Source organism: Phasianus colchicus, chromosome 12, assembly GCF_987193195.1.
Source record: "Phasianus colchicus chromosome 12, bPhaCol1.hap1.1, whole genome shotgun sequence".
NCBI lineage: Eukaryota > Metazoa > Chordata > Aves > Galliformes > Phasianidae > Phasianus > Phasianus colchicus.
Genome location: NC_143447.1, coordinates 18,271,384 through 18,289,237, shown reverse-complemented (window position 1 = coordinate 18,289,237; position 17,854 = coordinate 18,271,384). Strand labels below are relative to the sequence as shown.

The 17,854-nt window shown below is 47.1% G+C and overlaps 1 protein-coding gene across 4 annotated transcripts in view; it reads left to right on the top strand.

The window, feature by feature from the left end:
* The window catches only part of IGDCC3 (immunoglobulin superfamily DCC subclass member 3), an 83,242-nt gene that overhangs the window by 54,019 nt on the left and 11,369 nt on the right, over nucleotides 1-17,854 (top strand). For all 4 annotated transcript variants that reach the window (XM_031587835.2, XM_090149162.1, XM_090149163.1 and 1 more), the window contains 3 exons: nucleotides 1,197-1,334; nucleotides 7,431-7,589; nucleotides 13,794-13,959. In XM_031587835.2, coding sequence (XP_031443695.1) covers nucleotides 1,197-1,334; nucleotides 7,431-7,589; nucleotides 13,794-13,959 — 463 coding nt within the window. The remainder of the gene's footprint in view (nucleotides 1-1,196; nucleotides 1,335-7,430; nucleotides 7,590-13,793; nucleotides 13,960-17,854) is intronic.

Genomic DNA, 17,854 nt, shown 5'->3' with positions numbered 1-17,854 from the left:
TCTGATCAACGCTGGCCCTTTGGACCACTATGAAATGCCCCTGCTCTGACAGGGTAACCCTAAGAAATGCAGGAAGAGAGGAAATCTTGGAGAAAAACTCTTGTAGATAGGTTTACTCTTCGATAGTAATCAGGCCCTGCACTGCATCCCTGCCTGTGGCAGACTGCTGCTCCCACTCCCCAGTGCCCTGTCCTGCTTGGGGGGTGTCAGCCCATGTATTCTTCTCTGCAGGTGTTTTTCACAGAGCATTTTTGCCAGCAGCAGCTGTCAGATTGTTTCAATTCCTCAAACGTTGCTTGACCTCAGCATTTCTGGAGTGCAACCCAGCTCTTGTTGGAAATGTGGAGCATGAAGACTAATGAGGAGGCTGTCAGTGTTCTTGTTTGCTGATGGAGAACTGAGAGTACCTCCTTTAATTCCTCTCTTGCTTCCTTCCGAAGAAATGGGAGTGAAGGTTGATGGGAGCATCAGCCCAGGAATAAGGCACTTTCTGGGGTTCACAGGAGGTTCAGCTGTGACACAGGGTAATGGTTTTGTCCCTGGTCATCTTTTGCCTGGTGAAATGTGATTTCTGTCTCTTATCCTTTGCCTCTGCTGCTTCCAGTGTCCTTGCACCAGAGTTTTTAATATAGATCCAGGAGTCAGACCCAGTGGAACTTAAGGGTCCCTTCCATGTCAGGAGATTCCATGAATCTCTGATCTTGGGTGATGGGTTTTGTTCTTGGCTGCTGCCTGTTGGTGCTGCTGTAGTGCAACTAAATATTTGTGATCTCATGTGAGCAGTGACTGTACCATGTCTCAGGGCAATGTGTTGCAGCCCATCCTGCACCCTGGTACACCAAAGTGAATCAGCACTTGCAAAGGACAAGGAATGACTGCTCTACAGTCTGCAGCCAGCAAAGCAGTTCCCTTCTCTCTACTGTATGTATGCAGGGATCAGCAGAGCTCTTGTCAGATGGCTGAGTTTTCCCCAGAAATGTCAATGCCCTCTTAAAACACATTCAGACAATGCAGCTGCCTCACAAGCATTGCAATCCTTTTGTTTCGTGTATTTCCTAAATATATTGAGGATGGCACCAGCCACATCGTTTGTACTTCGAGGATGAACAGAGCCCTCTGTGTTTCCATCAAACAGAAGAAAATCAAATGCTGCGAGGCCACGCGGGTGCCTTCTAATGATGCTTCTGTCCTTGCAGGCTCCCACTCCACCGTTTACAAGGACCCCATGATTCTCGTTGGACCGGAGAACCTCACGCTGACGGTGCATCAGACCGCAGTGCTGGAGTGCATCGCGACAGGCAACCCCCGGCCCATCGTCTCCTGGAGCCGCCTAGGTGAGCCCCGAGGTGATGGGATGTCTCCCCATTGCCATCACATGGGAAACAGGGAGTGCCACTGGCTGTCTCAGCAACAAGTGATTCACTCTTTCCATTCCTACAGTGATTAATCGTGCGCTTGAAGTGCTTTTTATTTTCTTGTCTGTGCTTTGCTTTTTCCCTCTGCCGAGATCCTGTTTTCAGCTGTTAAGGAGTGGGCTGGTTCAATCTGTAGATGTATCATGAAAGGTGATAATTTTCTTTCCCCGACTGACAGCGTCTCCTTCAGCTGCATCAAAAACATCACCACTGTTGGCCCCAGAGAAACAAAATCGTACAACACAAACATGTCTTCCATGTAAAACAGACTTAAAAGAAACTTGCTGCCTGTTCAGAGAGCTCTATAAAAGCAGAGAGAGCTTAAAGTAGCATGTCTGAAGCTCTGAAAAAACAGATGCTCGCTGCCGAGGTCAGTGATATTCTTTAATCGGCATGGAAACCAGGGCCAGTGTCTGATGGCATCGTACAAGTGGAATGTAATGTTATTCCCAGTCTGAAAGCAAGGGTTATTTTAGGCTCTAACTGGGATACTCACTCCGAAAATACTTTGTGCAGAGCAGCACTTCTACTGCCCAACAGATGTCTGTGCTGAGCAAAGAGCTGATGGCTTTTGATTTGTCTTCTGGAGCTCGTAACTCTCTGTGAGCATGCTGTGGGGTTGGGTTCAGTCAGCATTCCCCAAGGCCTTGTGATCTGCAAGGTCGTGTGGTTTTTAGAAGCTAATCTCCCCGAGTCACCCCAGGTGGCTCTGAAGCACAAACAGGGATAATCTTGTCCTGTGCTGCTGTGCTGGATGTGGGGCTTCAGCTCTGTGCTGCTGGGGTCAAGTGAGGCTTGTGGGGGGAGTGATGTCCCACCACAGAGCCATCTGTGAGGGCACAAGGACACGTACCCAGCAGTAATAGTGCAGTTTCTCCATGCTTGCCTTCCTGCTCGCTTCCTCTGGTGGATTATAAAATCAACTTGTGTCTGCCACTGACTATTTTTTCCCCCAGAGCCATAACCATCAGATTGATGCTGGTTTAAAAATTCCCCAGATAAGCTCTAGCACTGTTCTGGTTCTCTTGGACACAAAGCAGCTCTATGTTAGCGCTCAACTATAATAAACTATGTTATAATTGCCTTAATTATAAGTGCTTATTACCTTCTTCAAAACACTTGTCTCTATAGAGCAGTGCAATAATGAAGATGTAATGGCTTCATGCTAGATTTGTCTGGATGGTGTGAGCTCAGCGTTGCCTTCCACCAAAAATAAACACCCCTTGCGGCAAAGCAGCAGATTTAGAGCTACTGAACAGGAAGGAGATGTCGTTACTTTCCCTACCCTTCAGTGGGAATGTTCCATGTCCAAAGGATGACAATATCTTCATGACATTTCAACAGTCTCAACAGCGATGTGGCTTACAGGCCCGCTGATAAGTCTGTAGGCCTGCCGTCTCTTTGCAGTGATTTCAGAAGCATTTTCCTGCTTTCATCCCCTCCCAGAAATGATAAAATCCACGGTCATGAAGTCTTAAAGATGTGCACCTGATTTGGCTGTAGACCTGACTTAATTTAAACAAAAAAGTTAATGATATGTGGCAATCCCTCCTGCTTGGTGGAGGGAGAGAGTCACAGCATTGCTGTTCTGCCAGGACTTTGCACTGGGGGTGTTGCCATTTTGGAGGGTCTGTTTCAACCCATTTGCTCACAGTTTTGATGTTGTGGCATTTCTTCTATCAGAAAGGAGCAGAAGAACAATTTTGCTTTCACAGCTATCTGTTGCAAAGGGAAGCAAGCCATAAAAACATTTGCACATTTTGCTTTGCCTTTGCTAAAACCCGGCCGGTTTTCAGTGGGAAAGGCAGCTATATTTTGCTTGAAGGAAATCATTCAAATTCTGGGCCAGTTTTTGACTGTCACACAATCAATTTTGAATTTAATTTCCTTGGGAATATGTTGTAGCTGCTGACCACAAACAGAATTCCTGTGTGTCGCAGTGTGTGTAATGTCAACATTCATTAGAGAGCAGGCTCTGAGAGAAATGTAAAATCATTAAGAGTTTTTCAGGGAAGATAGGGCTTTTCCTTTCAGAGCTACACACTTCAGGCTTGGACCTGTATGTGTGCACAAATGAATATCCTGGGCACTTATAGCAAAGCCTTTTGAATGAATGATTTTAATGTATCCTTACCCTTTAACTGACAGGCCACTGAGCTGGCCTCCATAAAAGGTACCAAGGCAGAATAATACACTATTTAGAGAGATACAGAAAAGTGAGGCGAAAAAGAAAAGACAGTGATTATCTGATAGCGTTATACAGGAGTTGTCAGAAGGGGTCACACAATGGGAAGGAAATTACTGAAGAGGGAGCCATTCAAGAAGTAAACTATACAACAATTGTAGGAGCCAATTAATTGGTAACTTATTGGACACAGAAGCTTGCAATAGATGGCTGACTGGTTGACAGGAGCACCGTTCCTGTAAGTGTTTAGAAATAATAGAGTAAATTTCACCACTTCACATTCTGAATAGTCAACTGTTGCAATGTACTCTAAATATGCTAATCCACTGTGCCCAGTGTCCGCTGGAGCAGGAGACCCATGTGCCTAAGAAGTAGAAGGCTACTATGGCACAATACAAAGAATTCACAAAAGACCTAAATGATCAACATTGGGAAGTTGTTACTGTCTTTCTACTTGCTACTTAAAAAAGAAAGGCGTTGGTGTTGTTGCATATTCATATCTCCTGGCGTGTTTTAACAGGTCCCTGTAATTGGTACGAGTGTGCCAATCACTCCTTAGCAGGCAGAGAAAGGACTCCAGAAGGCATCGTGTACACCTTGGAAAAATAAATAATGCAGCTCCCAAACCCCAGGCATCTTGCATCCAGCCTTTGCTCCAACAGGAAACCTGGGAGCCTCTAGTGCTCCACAGACAGGCATTCTTTGGGAGCATCTCCCCCTTGGAGAACACTCCTGTTTATTCCAGGCTGCTCTTCGCATCCTTCATCTGTCTTCAATTAAGGATTGACAAAGATAATCTGGTGGTCATTTCCCCCTAGTCTGGCTTGTTTGCAGCTCTCAGATGTTCTGCTTTTGAGTTCATGAGTGGAAAGTCATGGTAAATGATCGACAGCTTGAAGCCTGGAGAGATGACTTGTTGATGGGAAGCAGTGCCAAGAAGGTGGGTTTTCAGGCTCTTAATCTCTTGATCCAAGTCTCCCTGCAAGAAAAACAAGGTTAAAATAGATGTCAGTCTTTGCAAAGTGGATGTGAGACATCAGTCCCAATGCACAGCACTTCTGCAACGGGTTGAGCTTCCTGGGTACAAAGGATTTCTTGTTTAAATGCCTTGTATTATTTGTATGCATTGTCAGTGTTACCAAGTTAGACCTGATATTAGCTGAAAACCTTCTAACTGATCACAGGATGGCTCAGGTTGAGCTGGTGTGGGTTCCAGAGCCCTTTCCCTGCATTTCTCCAAACCCATCACAGCTGTGTGGTGCTGCATGGCCCTCCCTTGTGTCCCAGCCCTCCCATTGGGGTTCAAGAGTGCTGGATCTGCCTCCTTACCCTTAAAGCAAATAGAGCAAGAAGGATAGAAGAAGCTGGGAAAGTTATGCTAGAAGCTTGCAGGACTTTTTGGAAAGCAGCAAATGAGCAAGAAACACACAGGCTGATTTGGCATGGGGACCCTGTGTGGCTGCTGGAGGTGGCTGTGCTATTTGAATCAAACAGCAATTCCCTAGGGGCTTCTGGGCTCAGAGGGCTTTGTTCCTCAGGGAGATGAAAAATGCTGGGTTGACAGGAGATGTTTCTTCAGAGCATCACACATCTAATTAATACCTGGAGCCAGAGAAACAACTGAGGGAAGTATCGATGCAGGTATTCAGGCTGTGTGGAGTATCTGCTGCAGGCTGGGACTGTTGTGCTTAAATTATGTAGCACATGATAAATAATACAGTAAATCTACTGACATTCAAGTCACATTTCTGTGGTGTTTCTTAAGGCAACGATGGGATGAAGCATCCAAGTATGGCCGCTTTGTATTTTTGCTGATCCCATCCCTCCCTCGAGAGGGAGATTTGATTTTTACACCCATTGTAAATACAGGCTTCCAAAAGGCCTAATTTAAAAGATGAAATCAAGTTCAATTTGAATTTAATTCAGACCTCTTTACACTTCAGTTCAAATGATGTTTGAAGGAAATGGTTCCTTCTTATTGCTCATTAAATGCGGGACAGGTCATGTTTTATTGTCCCTTTTATGACTGAGCCATTTACTGCTGCAGTGGCTTGGCCAGCTATGTGATCATTTAATCATTTAATGACATTGTTTTTCTCTGTCTAGAAGACCCAAGCATTTTTCTTTGCAATGCAAATAATGAAGTGATCTAGCATTGCCTGCCTAATGAAGCAAGGAAACCTTGAAGCCTAAAGATTTCCTGAAAAACAATACAAGGAGCATGACAGGAGAAATGTTTATGAAGTGCACGGTAGCTTTTGGACCGTGTTTTGCCAGTAGCCTGATGCTGCCAGTCTGAGATGGGATCCCTCCAATGCTGCTGTCAGAGGCACGAGCTCCCCATCCCATCCCTGGCCTGCCAGGTGGATCCGTATGTCTTGATAGTTAATTTGCCCTTCTTTCCAAGTGCTGCTTTGCCTTTCTGTTTTCCCAGTCTGTTGGTTATCCAGTGGATCCAATCCTCATAATATTCTTTATTACAGAAAGCATAAGATGAGATCTAAAGCATACTATTGCAAGGTAACTTTCTTGAGGTTGTCTGGTGCTAATGGACCCCAGCAACAATTTCTGCCCACTTGAGGTGGGTAAGACTATGGCACAGACCAGCAGAGCTCCTGGGAGGAAATTTTTTGGATTAATGTTTCCCTTTCCTAACCACAGCTTTGAAGTGTAAGGCACAGACCCTTCTGCTGGGGAGCACACACGTCTGGAGGGCTCGTGGGGTTTTCAGATGGGGCAATCATCAAGGATGGTTCTTGCTTCTCCTTTTCTGTAAGCTCCTTAAGCATCTCTGTGAGCAAAGGCAGGAGAGGAACTGGATTCCCAGTTCCCATCAGAGGAAAGTGTGCTTTCTTTAACTGCTGCTCCAGTAAGACGAATCCCCTGCCTTGCCCCTCTGCTCAGACACCCTGACACATGCTAGGAGTGATTTAAAGCTGCCTTTGTCAGACAGTGTCTTAAAACACAAACCAATGAAACAATAAAAAGCAATAGCCTGATACTAATGAAACACATTGTAATTAGAGCTGGCTGGGAGTTTTCCAGTGAAAACAGGCTTTGTTGAAAAAGAAGAATTCTCTGATTCTGAACTATTTTATGTTAAGTGCTTCAGTTTTGAAAATGTTGCTGCTCTCCAGCCATCCTCCTTCAGACCCAGCACTCAGGATGAAGGCAGCCCTTCCCATTGCTTCCAAGCCAGTGCAGCTGAGCAAACTGTCCAGCTCAGAGTTTGACTCCTGGCTATTCTGTGTACTCAGGAGTTCAGGAATCGAAAACCCGATGTTCATGCGGTTTCCAAAAGCAGTGGATAGATCCACCAAGGGTTAGCAGACACAAAAGCATCACTTCTAGCTCAGGAAATCCCCAGGTCATAAATTGCTGGTGGCAAGAGAAGTGCACCAGGGTGTTTGCTTGTTTTCCACAACAGGTCTACTGGATCCTTGGTCAGTCCAGTGTAAGAACTTAGACAGTGACTTGTTGAAGTTGGTACTATTTGCTTTTACTGCTCTGTTGAAAAGCATTCTGGGAACTTCATCTTAACCTGAACATGATGTTGAAAGCTTCCACATTTCCTGTGATGGTACCTTGGTTTTCCAAACAGCACGAAGTGTGGCTTTGGGCAGACACTTAACTGAGAATGCTGTTTTTCTCCAAAGACAGTTCTGCTAAGAGCATCAGCTATAACACATTGACTTTACTTGGCAGATCCCAGTACAAGTGCATGGTACCATTCCATAAGAACTTAGACTGGACCTCAACAAAGACTGTGCCTTGGAGAACTTCAGACAAAGGCCCAGTGTGCAACCCTTACATTTTTCCCTTTCTTACAGATGGCCGCCCAATTGGTGTGGAGGGAATCCAGGTGCTGGGGACAGGAAATCTCATGATCTCAGACCTCAGTGTGCAGCATTCTGGCATCTACGTGTGTGCTGCAAACAAACCTGGCACTCGGGTGCGAAGGACTGCGCAGGGCAGGCTCGTTGTACAAGGTGAGCACAGCAGGGGTGACACAATTGCAGAGTGATGGTACCCATGCGCTTTGCACAGCTTCTGTGTGTCCCTGGGCACTGTGACAGGTTGGTTTGGGCTTCTCTGATGGTGTCAGACAAAGCACTTCTTTTTTAGATGTGGTTCTCCAGGTAGGTGAAGGTTTCTGTATCCCACAAAGGTGAGCGGTAACTTGGTATCTTTGAACTGAATGTTGTATGAGTTGCAGTGTCTTAGTGCCTCATCTGAAGTATTTGGCTGAGCAGACTTCTGTTGTTGCCTGTACATCTCAGCGGAGAGCACAGGGTGAATTAGTTAGCCAGGTTTGTCTCTCAGCCTCTGCATGGTCTTAGTGATACAGGGACGTGGGCACCATTCTCTTATTGGACAAATGTGCATCATTCATGCAGTGATATCCAGGAGCAGATATGGCACAAATAAAACTAAAGCCATTTCCAGAAAGTCAGCAAGACTGTTTGCTTTAGCAGTCAACGCTGCATCTGAGCATCTTGCTCCAGTGTGGATAAAGCCCCATTTGGGTTCACGCTTAGAGAATGTATGCTGCTCCCCTTCCCTGCAGCAACTGTCCTGAAATGTCACTGTGAGAGGGTAATTCAGCCCAGAGTAGAGTTCAGTACTGAAGAAACCAAACAAATCCCCTGCATATGCTCTGTGCAACCAGTCTCCATGGTGAGGGGAGCCAGGCAAGTATTTCAGAAGGCAAACCCAGCTGGCAGTGTGCTCTGAATGGCAGTAATCCGCCCCTGATTACAGGCACTCACCTCCTCTTCAAGCTAGTCCACTTAAAGCGTCGTGCATGCTCTCATCAGTTCACTCATTAGCTATTGACTGATGATATCCTGAATTTGAAATTATACACCTCCTGCTGGAGCGAGCTAATTGAACCTTTCATGCTGGTGATGGGGAAAGTGCCCTGCTCCAGTCCTGATGCTCACCTGACAGGTCCTGAGAGTGGCTGCAGTGATCCAACAGCCCCTGCAGTCCCTGTGTGCTGGCATCCCTGCTCCCTTTTGCCTTGGGAGCAGCAGAAAGGGAGCTTGTACAGGGCTGAGTGATCCTCCTGGGTCTCAGGTGCCGGCAGGAGGTGAGAAGTTGCCATTTCTTTTGCTGTTGCATTTCTAAGTGAACTGTGCAATGAGCACTGCCAGCTGGCCTGGGAGTCTCTTTTCAAGCGACACAGCCCAGGCATTGAGAACAACCCAAGCATTGAGAAAACCTCACTGTACTGACACAAACAATTTTGAGCTGCTGCAAGATGGCTCTGCACATGCTGCATGTGCAGCCCAAGCACAAAGCTGATTTCCAGGTAGCAGACAGGCAGAGCCAGAAGAAATTACTTGAAAAATCTATGATGTTGTAAAAATGCAGAAATTAGATACACTTGAGGGTTCCAGTTAGCAATTGGAGGAGAGGGGAAAGGGTAGCACAGTTTCTTAGTGCCACAAAGCAGTCTCTTTGGGGAGCTGAACATCAGCCCCTGAGCAGCAGCAGTTGTCTGGAGTAGGATTACTGTGGATTTTCACCTAGGAAACCAATATGAGAATTTGTCCCTAAAAGGGAGTCCAGCCTCACTATAGAAAGGAGTTGCTTCAGTGCTGGAGATGAGCAGAGAAGTGGGCAGTGATGTGGAATATCCTTTGTGAAGCACATGATATGGACATGAGCTGCATTGTACAAGAGTCGAACCTGTGTTGCCATCCATAAAGTGCCTGATGTTGAGGCAGGCTGTCCTTCCCCAGGCAGGCAGCTGGACTCATCCTGGCTTTGCTCACCTTCCTTCTGGAAGCAACTTCTCCATCTGAATCTCATTTTGCCTGAATTTTCCAGCTGAGAGGTACAAATGATTGCTGTTCAGGTTTGCTTGGGAAGCAAACGCCAGTAATGACTGATGTGGGAGACTGATTTTATCTTTGTTGAGATGGCAGCGATGCAGATTACATCCATAAAGAGAATAAAAGCCAAGAACAAGCTATCAAAAGCCTGGTTGGAGAGGAAGTCAGCACAGGGCTAGGACAATGCCAGCATCCTCAAAGCGCCAGGCCAGGTACTTGCTGCCTTTATACAGAGCCCTTGAAGTGCCTGCAGGCACAAATTAACTTGCCCTGTGCCTTTTGAAGGAGGCACGTTTTATAGGTGGGAAACACGGGCAGAAAGAGCGATGTTTCCTGTTGTAAGACGAGGAGCTGGCAGGAGGCAGGGACTGAAACCCCATCCGCCCTCCTGCTGCCGCCTCTGCCTCACTGCAGGATGCCAGGGTCCCCATCCCAGCAGCCACAGAGGTGTTTTGTCACAGGGCTCTGCTTTTCCTCCAGCTTTTCACATTGCAGGCTCTCCTTCAGATCATCTTATTATCTTCCTGGGAATTCCTCCTCCCTTCAGAGGATAAGGCCTCAATCCCCCGCTCCCTCCCTCCCTCCTTGCCCTCCCCTGGCCATTTAGGCTCCTTTGATCTCTTTTGTAAGGTTCTCACACAAGAAAGTTTCCATTTTCTCTCCAGATCCCAGTGCAGCCATTTGAATATTGCTTTGTGCCGGGCTGCCAATGGAAGTCTCCCAGGGGAGCAGTGGAAGGGCTGAACGCAGCACGGCCAAGCATAGGGCATGCGTGTGTGCGGTGCAAGGGAAGAGCAGGCTTTGGTGGCAAGGGGAGAAAAACATATCAAAGCGCTTTCTCCCTACCTCCTGTGCAATCTTTTGTGCTTTATTATGTGTTTGGTGTCATAACAAACTGATGGGCTGTGAATGGCCAGATGGTCACCAGTGTTCTCCACTCCACGCTTCATTTCCTCCTGAAAGCTATGCAGAAAAATGAGAGCCCATCTCATAAATGGGTGCCCATCTTAAGGACGTGGTTTTGAAGGCTCTGCTGACAATGGTTGCCTTGTTCATGGTGTTTTCTGCTTGCAGAACAGGGCACTGCTCCTCGGTCCAACAGATCTGGCTGCCGCTGCACTTCCTGGTGTTTCCTCCATCTCCGTGCCATGTTGGTGTTGCTGTAGGGCTGAGTTTGCCAGCACGTGTGCTGCAGTTGCTGTGGTTAAGGCTCAGCACCATGGCACATGGTTTGGCTGAAATTCATGCTTCAGAAATGGCCCTGTGACCCTCTGCAGGGTCAGCCTGCCCAGCTGCTTGTTTGCCTTCCCAAGGAAAGCAGCTGAGCAGGGACCTCGGTCCTCATCCACTCGGATGATGTACTGAGCGGTGGTGCTGGAGCCCCAGTGTGTCCACCCTGGGCCAGGTAGGTGCCATGGAGACGTGTTCCCACTGCCGAGCAGCTCCAGGCTGTGCTGTGCTGCACCACAGATGAACAGCTTCACAACACCTCCCTGGTTGGCCTCTGCCTGCTTCCCAGCAGACGTGGCCATGGTTCTGTCTTTGGCTCCAGCAGTCCCACCAGCTCTGCAGCTTACAGTTACTCACAGAAGCGTCTGTGCATCCTCTGTAGGCAGTGGAAAGAGGCAAAGTGAGAGGTAGTTCTTTATCTTATGTCATCTGATGCTGTGCTTGACCAACTTCCCTGCTGACCCGTCTTCTCCTTTATGCCCTTCTTGTGCATTCTGGAAGTCTAATTTATGAGGTTTTGTTGCTTCTAGATTATTCTTCCTCCTCCTTACCCCAGCCTCCCTCCCTTAACCTATGACTGTAGCTAATTGAGAATTAATGACTGCTTAGTGTTTGGGTGCAAGGGGCACTGGCACCTCGAATTTCCCTACAATAAAGACTGCACCCCAAACCAGTGCCAGGGCTGGGACTGCATAGAGAGGCTCCCCATTATCTGAGGACCACGGGCTGGGAAGAGATGGATCCAGCCCAGCTCTCCCATTGCAGCCTGCTGTTACAGTGCATCTTTGTGCTATCACAGTTTGTTGTGCACAGGAAAACCTATTGCAGCATTTCTTAACGATCCTGAAGGTGGCATTAAGCATTATTGCTTTTTGATACCAATGTCATGCCCTTAAATATTCATTAAAAATTCATTAAAAATGATCCCCTCCCTCCCATTAAGTCCTGAAGAATCAACATTCTGGTTTCCTCATCCCACAGAAGCAAGAGCTGGAGCCTGCCTGCTCCTCCTTGCCAGGATGGAATCCTCTGTTCTGAAGAGTGATCTTCATTAAGGTCTACATTAAGATTTTCCTGAGTGGCCTTTTGGCTGCAGGGTGGAAGGACATGAGCTTTTGAGGCCGCTGTGCCTCAATGTGCTGAGCACTAATGAGATGCTCTGTTAATTATGAATGAAAATAAGGCAGGGCCGTGCTGCTGCTTCTTTCTTGCCACTGAGGGGATTGAGTGCAGCCTCAGTAGGATTGCAGATGACACCAAGTTGGGAGGAAGTGCTGATCTGCCTGGGGATAGGAAGGCCCTACAAAGGGATGTGGGTAGGCTGGATCCATGGAGATGTGGCACTGAGGCACATGGTCCGTGGGGATGGGTTGGGGTTGGATTTGGTGGTCTTAAAGGTCTCTTCCAACCCCTCGGTATGGGGTGAGCCATCAGAGGGGTCCATAATGAAGCTGTCCCAAGATGGCCATGCCCTTCCTTAGCACTGCATCTTGCACCTTTGGGCATTGCAGGCGTGACTCCTGAGCCCAGATGAAAGCCAGGAGGTACACAGCCACTTGCAGAATAATTACTCCTGCAAAACCTTCGCCAGCACAAAATGGGGGGCAGGAGGTTAAGGAAGCCTTGAAAATGTGCTGTGCTCTCAGTGTATGCCACAAAGGGAGCCGTTCACTGCAGGAAAGGGAGATTTCATCCCCATTTGTCTGTGCTCCCAGCTTTATTGAACCCGTCCTGAATTTTATTTTAATTTATAAGCCTAGGGGGAAAAATGTGGAAAGGAAAAAGAAGGACAATGCATCGATCGGCACCTAGTGAAGTTTAGCAAGAGGTTCTGAAAATATGTGTCCATTAAGTTGTTGAGCTCAGGTTCATTAGTAGACCCAAGCGCCTGATAATAAACTCTGCTGGGGGACACCCCTGACTGCTAACATAAGTCAGGGCTGCCATGCTCCGCTTCCCTTTGGTTATTAAAACTGAAATAAGGGGTTCCTTCAAGGTAGATGAGCTCTTCAGTGAGCTTCTGTGTCTTTCTGCTTGCAGGACTTGTAACCAGTGACTTTGCTTTGAGACAGAGGCGCCTTTTGGTGCGCTTTGGCCTTGCTGCAGTGATAATTATGCTGTTTCCTTGCACACATGCAGCTTGGGAAGAGCTTAATCATGATGTCCTGTCATAGCTAAACCCCATGGTTTTTGTTTTGGGGTTTTTTTTGCCCCACGAGGGCTTTGCTCTTGCATAGCTGCTTCTGCATGCAGATTGTACCCAGCCAACACATCTTGCTGGACCACTCTGCTGGACCAGTCTGCTCCTTCCTCCCATCCCCACGTCTCACACAGTCCCATGCATGGAAAATCTTGCAGGTAGCACTGAGTGTTTCTCCCTGGATGATCTTGCTTTTGTCGGAAGAATTTAACGCCAGCCATCCACTGTGCAGCACTGCTTGGTAAATTCATTATGGGCTCATGCCTCTCATCTGTTTGTCTTCATTGCGGCTGCTGCTGGTTCCACCTGATTTTAGGTCTCAGCATCAGCGTGGAGTATATTTATCACTTTGCCCTTTGAAGCGTAACTGCTTGAATAAACTCACTGATTTGGCAGCGCCTTTCAGGCCCCGCTTTCTGTAGGCTGCTGTGCTGTTTTATTCTGATAAATGGTTTTAAATCTATTCAGAGCTGCTGGGAGGGGGAGAAATCACTTTCTGTTTACAAATCTGAAGGTAAAACTGTTTGGTTATGAGGTTACAGCAGTTACAAGCTATGCAATCTCCTCCAAGGCTCAGCAGTTCCAGAAGGGTCCCAGGCTGCAGATCTGAGCTAAAAAAGGCTCCCAGACTATTGCCATTAGAGGATGTGCAGCAAATCCCATATTTGCTGGGGACAGAAGAACCTGCCAGATTGCCATGTGCATGTCTGTACATTCCTGTCCATTTGCAAGTGGTTTGCTAATGCCATTTTATGTGTTATTTGCTGCCTATCCTGTAGCTTGGCCAAATGTCCCTGAATCTGACAATAATAGGACTTTCTTTCCCCAGGTAGCTAAAACGACACAAACAAAGCCACAAGGTTGCTTTTCATGCCGGAATAAAGTGTAATCATCCTGACTTCTCTCCTTCTTCCTCCCTGCAGCCCCTGCAGAGTTCGTGCAGCATCCCCAGTCCATTTCCAGGCCCGTGGGGACCACGGCCATCTTCACATGCGTGGCCCAAGGGGAGCCCCCCCCGCAGATCACTTGGCTGAGGAATGGACAGATCCTGGAGACGGGCGACCACATCAAGCTGAAGAATAACAACAGGTAAGTGCCAGGGTGAAGGGCAGTGTCATCCTGGAGTTGCCACACACAAAGGATTGACATCACCTACCTGATGGCCCAGAAATAGCTGTCACTGCAGGTCTGTTTCACATTATTTAGCTACAGACATGGGATCAAACTGAATAAAGAGCATGTTAGCTCACACAGGCTTTGGCCAGTGGAACCTGGCAACCATCCTGATCCTCTTCTGGGTGTTTCTGGGAGGGCTGTTGTCCCTGATGCTGGCTGGGACACCACGCTCGCTCCGCAGTGGAGGAGTCCATACACTGATCTGCCTGGGTGTGCAAATGCATTTCCCCCTGTTTGAGATATTTGCATGGAAGCTGGCTGTCATTGAACTACAGCCTTTTATCTCACCAGGGAAGAGTGTTTTCTCTGAGTACTAAATAACTGCATTTCCATACGAGGGGATGGGGATGTTTGCACCGCGCAAATGATACGGTGGGATGCACTTAGTGTGAAAATTGCAAGTTGACAACATATTTCCTATGGAAATAGCATTGAACAGTATGCTGAAAAATAATATTACCTCTGCTGTAAACCTAAATTACTGGTAGAGATTTGCACTCTGTAGTGTCATGTGGTTGCTCTCTGTATTGGTAAATGTGACTCACAAGTCCACCTCGATAGAAAGTCAGGACCTTCAGTTCAGACTGGGTTGGTACCAACACGTGTTCCCTAGGAGAAATGGGAGTTTTATTTCTGTAAGGCTCTCTGTAATGTAGCTTTTTCTTTTCAGGGTTGAGGCATTTTTAAGGTTTGTTACATGAAGGATGGAAGGATGTGAATTGCAGGAAGGATAAGGTGTGAAATGTAATAACATCTTCTTGATCAGTGGAGGGTTTTTCATACTGGGAGATTTCAGAAAACTTCAGTGAACTTTGTGCATGTACTTACAGATGCCACTCATTCCATCCTCACGGTGTAATAGCTCAGTGCTTGGGTTTCTGAGGCATGTCTGCCCTTAGAATATGAACAGACCAAAAACAGGAGAAAGGACATCAGTGCGTCCCCCTGTGTTGGCCAGGAGGCAGAGTCACAAGAGACCAGAGACTTCAAAATCCATGAATAAACTTGCACAGAGTCCAGATCTGGGTCTTTTCCTTGTGACTTGCCTGTGAAATCATTCCTCCTCCCTGTTAAAGGAAGGCAGAAGTAGGGTCTTCGATCATGACCACGACTCCCAGCCAGGTTCCATTGCCCAGAGCTGTGCTCCACGTGCCTGTTAACTGCCACTCGGTGAACATGGCTGTAATCATTTTCTTATGGCAATCATTTAATGCAATTTAGCTTCAGCCTTTTCCATTGCAAGCAAACCGATCGGATTACAGTGCATCTGTAACAGGCTGGGGGAGCTCAGCCAATTCCTGGGCTCAGCTGACATGTGGTGCCTTCTGCAGTAATGCACTTGTAAAGCAGAACCCCGAGGCCATTGCAGTTGACAGTGTTGAACTTTCAGCTTCTTTTCCTTTACTTTTGGCACACTCCAACCCTCAGCTTCAGCAAAATGTCCGAGCCTGGCAGTTTCCAAAGCTTTCAGTCTGAAAAATGCTCTTGCTTGTCCAGTGTGTGGTTGGGTGCTCCATGAATCGGGGGAAACGATTGACTGCTGTTTTTTTCTGACCTTTTTCAAGTCGTGCTTTGTTTCTTTCTCATGGGCATGACTGAGTTCACTTTGTTCCAGGCAGAATCTGCGATTATGCTTTGGATTTATCAGTCTATTGAAGTTGAAAAATATTTGTCCATGTAAAGATGGATCACAAATCTACTAGTAATGAAGCTACTAAACTGCACCGTGAGCTATTTAATTAGATTACATGGTTTCCTAGAAAATTCATTTGGATTAAAACTCTGCTTAATATAGCAATAAAGGTCTCAATGCCCCCATAGGGATTTTTAGGAAAAAAAGGAGTACATCATCCCAAATCATACCACATGCTAATTGTTTTCAAAGCATATTACTCAGAGCAACCTTGTTCTTGGAAAGGAACCCAACTAGAAGTTGATCCAGACCTGCAGTGTTCGAGGTGGAGCTCTGCAAGCACAGCCCCTGCTTGAGGCATGGATCTTCTGGCTGTGTCCAATAAATTCCTCATCCCTCGTGGTTCTTCTGATGCGAATCCTCGCTGTCTGGTGTGCTGATAGTTTCTGGACACATTAGCATTAAAGATCAGCCTTCTGCTGTGCCCTCTCCAGAGGTGGTTGTTATGTTTTGTAAATGCCAGCTGCGTGGGAACAAAATACCCAATCGATGATTAGCAAAAAATCAAAAGCAGTTCTGGGATAGTGGATAATTGTTAATGAAAAATGCATGAAGGCTCAGGTGTGGGGAACTGTGGGGTTTGCCATTAAAATCTGTGAAGAAGCAGCACTGGAGGGGCTGATGATGGGGGGTGTCCTGCCATGTCATCCCCGGGTTGGGGATGGGGTTGAGAGGTGTCAGAGGGATGCTGTGCTCAGCCCTGCCCTTGGTTCAGAGCTGACATGCTGCCCGTATTTTTGATGGGGTGATTTGGATCAATTGTGATATCAGTGCTCTGGCCTAAGAGAAAGACAAATTGGCATTTTCAGCTGCATTCCCACCTGGCAACACAGCCCTAAAGCACGTGGATTGCTGCAGCAGGAAGGGGTGGTTACTGGATGTATTAGTTGTGAACTTGTGTAAAATCATGCTTTTTAGGTTATTACTTCAAAATCTACAAGGAAGCATGAAATACTACCCAAATTGCTGCTCTGAGAGGTTTATTGCTTTTCTTCCTTTAACCCAATCAGGTTCAGGGGGATAATTTTCAGCCCAGAAGTGGGGGTTATATTGCTGTAATAGCAAGGAACAAAGGCTAACATCTTCAGAGAAGGCAGGCTCTAAATATTGATTTTCCAAGAAGATTTTATTTACAAAATGGTAATTAAGGGACTTAATTTGTTCCACGGGAGGAAGGCTTCGTCAGAACTCAGGCTCAGGTGGTGTTTGCTCTCCTTGTGACCTTTGCTTATGAACTGTCTCCTTCTTAAATTCTTCATCACTGGTTTGCCCTTGTTTTAGTGCAGTGGGAATGGCTCACTTCAAGGGCTGTGCATGTGCTTCAAGGGATTATCAGAGCAAATATTTCTCTGTAGCTACCTAGATTTGAGGACAGCTTTGCTTTTCTTGACTGGTTGTGTTGCAGATACGGAGAATGGGCTTCAAAGGAGGTACCCCCATGTGCTTTTGGGTACCAAACCCATGGAAACCACAGCCTGCTGCTGGCAAGGAGGCATTTGACTACAGAATCCATGTTAGCTGGGTGCAGAGAGGTACAAAGGGATTTGTGCATCCCTTCAAACTCTTGAATTTGTAGGGAGTTGGACACCTTGCAGGAGGACAGGCGAATCTGCGGGTTGTGCTCGCAATGAGCTTTGAAAACCTTTGGTGATTATGAGAAGGTTACATACTGAAAATCATATTTCAGTTCCCAGAAGCATGACAAATAAGCACGTGGAGGACCGGGATGCGAACCAGCTGCTTGTGATTTAAGAATAATTTATGGGTTTGACTTTGTTTGGAAGACGCATGGGGAGGCTGTGCAGGCTTCTAATTGCCTTGGTGGGGGGGTGGGTCTGCACATGGTGCACACAGCGTGCTGCTCAGTGGGGCAGCCCCTTCCGTGGGCACCGGTCCTGTGCCAGGGTCACACTGCAGCCCCAGGGCAGGTGGTGGTGATGGGTGTCAGTCTGTCCTCTTGTGGCTGCTGTTGTGTTGCTACTGCTCTGCTCAGGAAGTGCAGTTCAGGGGCTTCAGTGTTTCTTGGGACAAAATACACCTGGGGGGGCTTTTTATTGAGTAGCAATAGCTCTCTCAGCTGTCTGTAGTACTGCTACCAACACAGGCATCCACCCT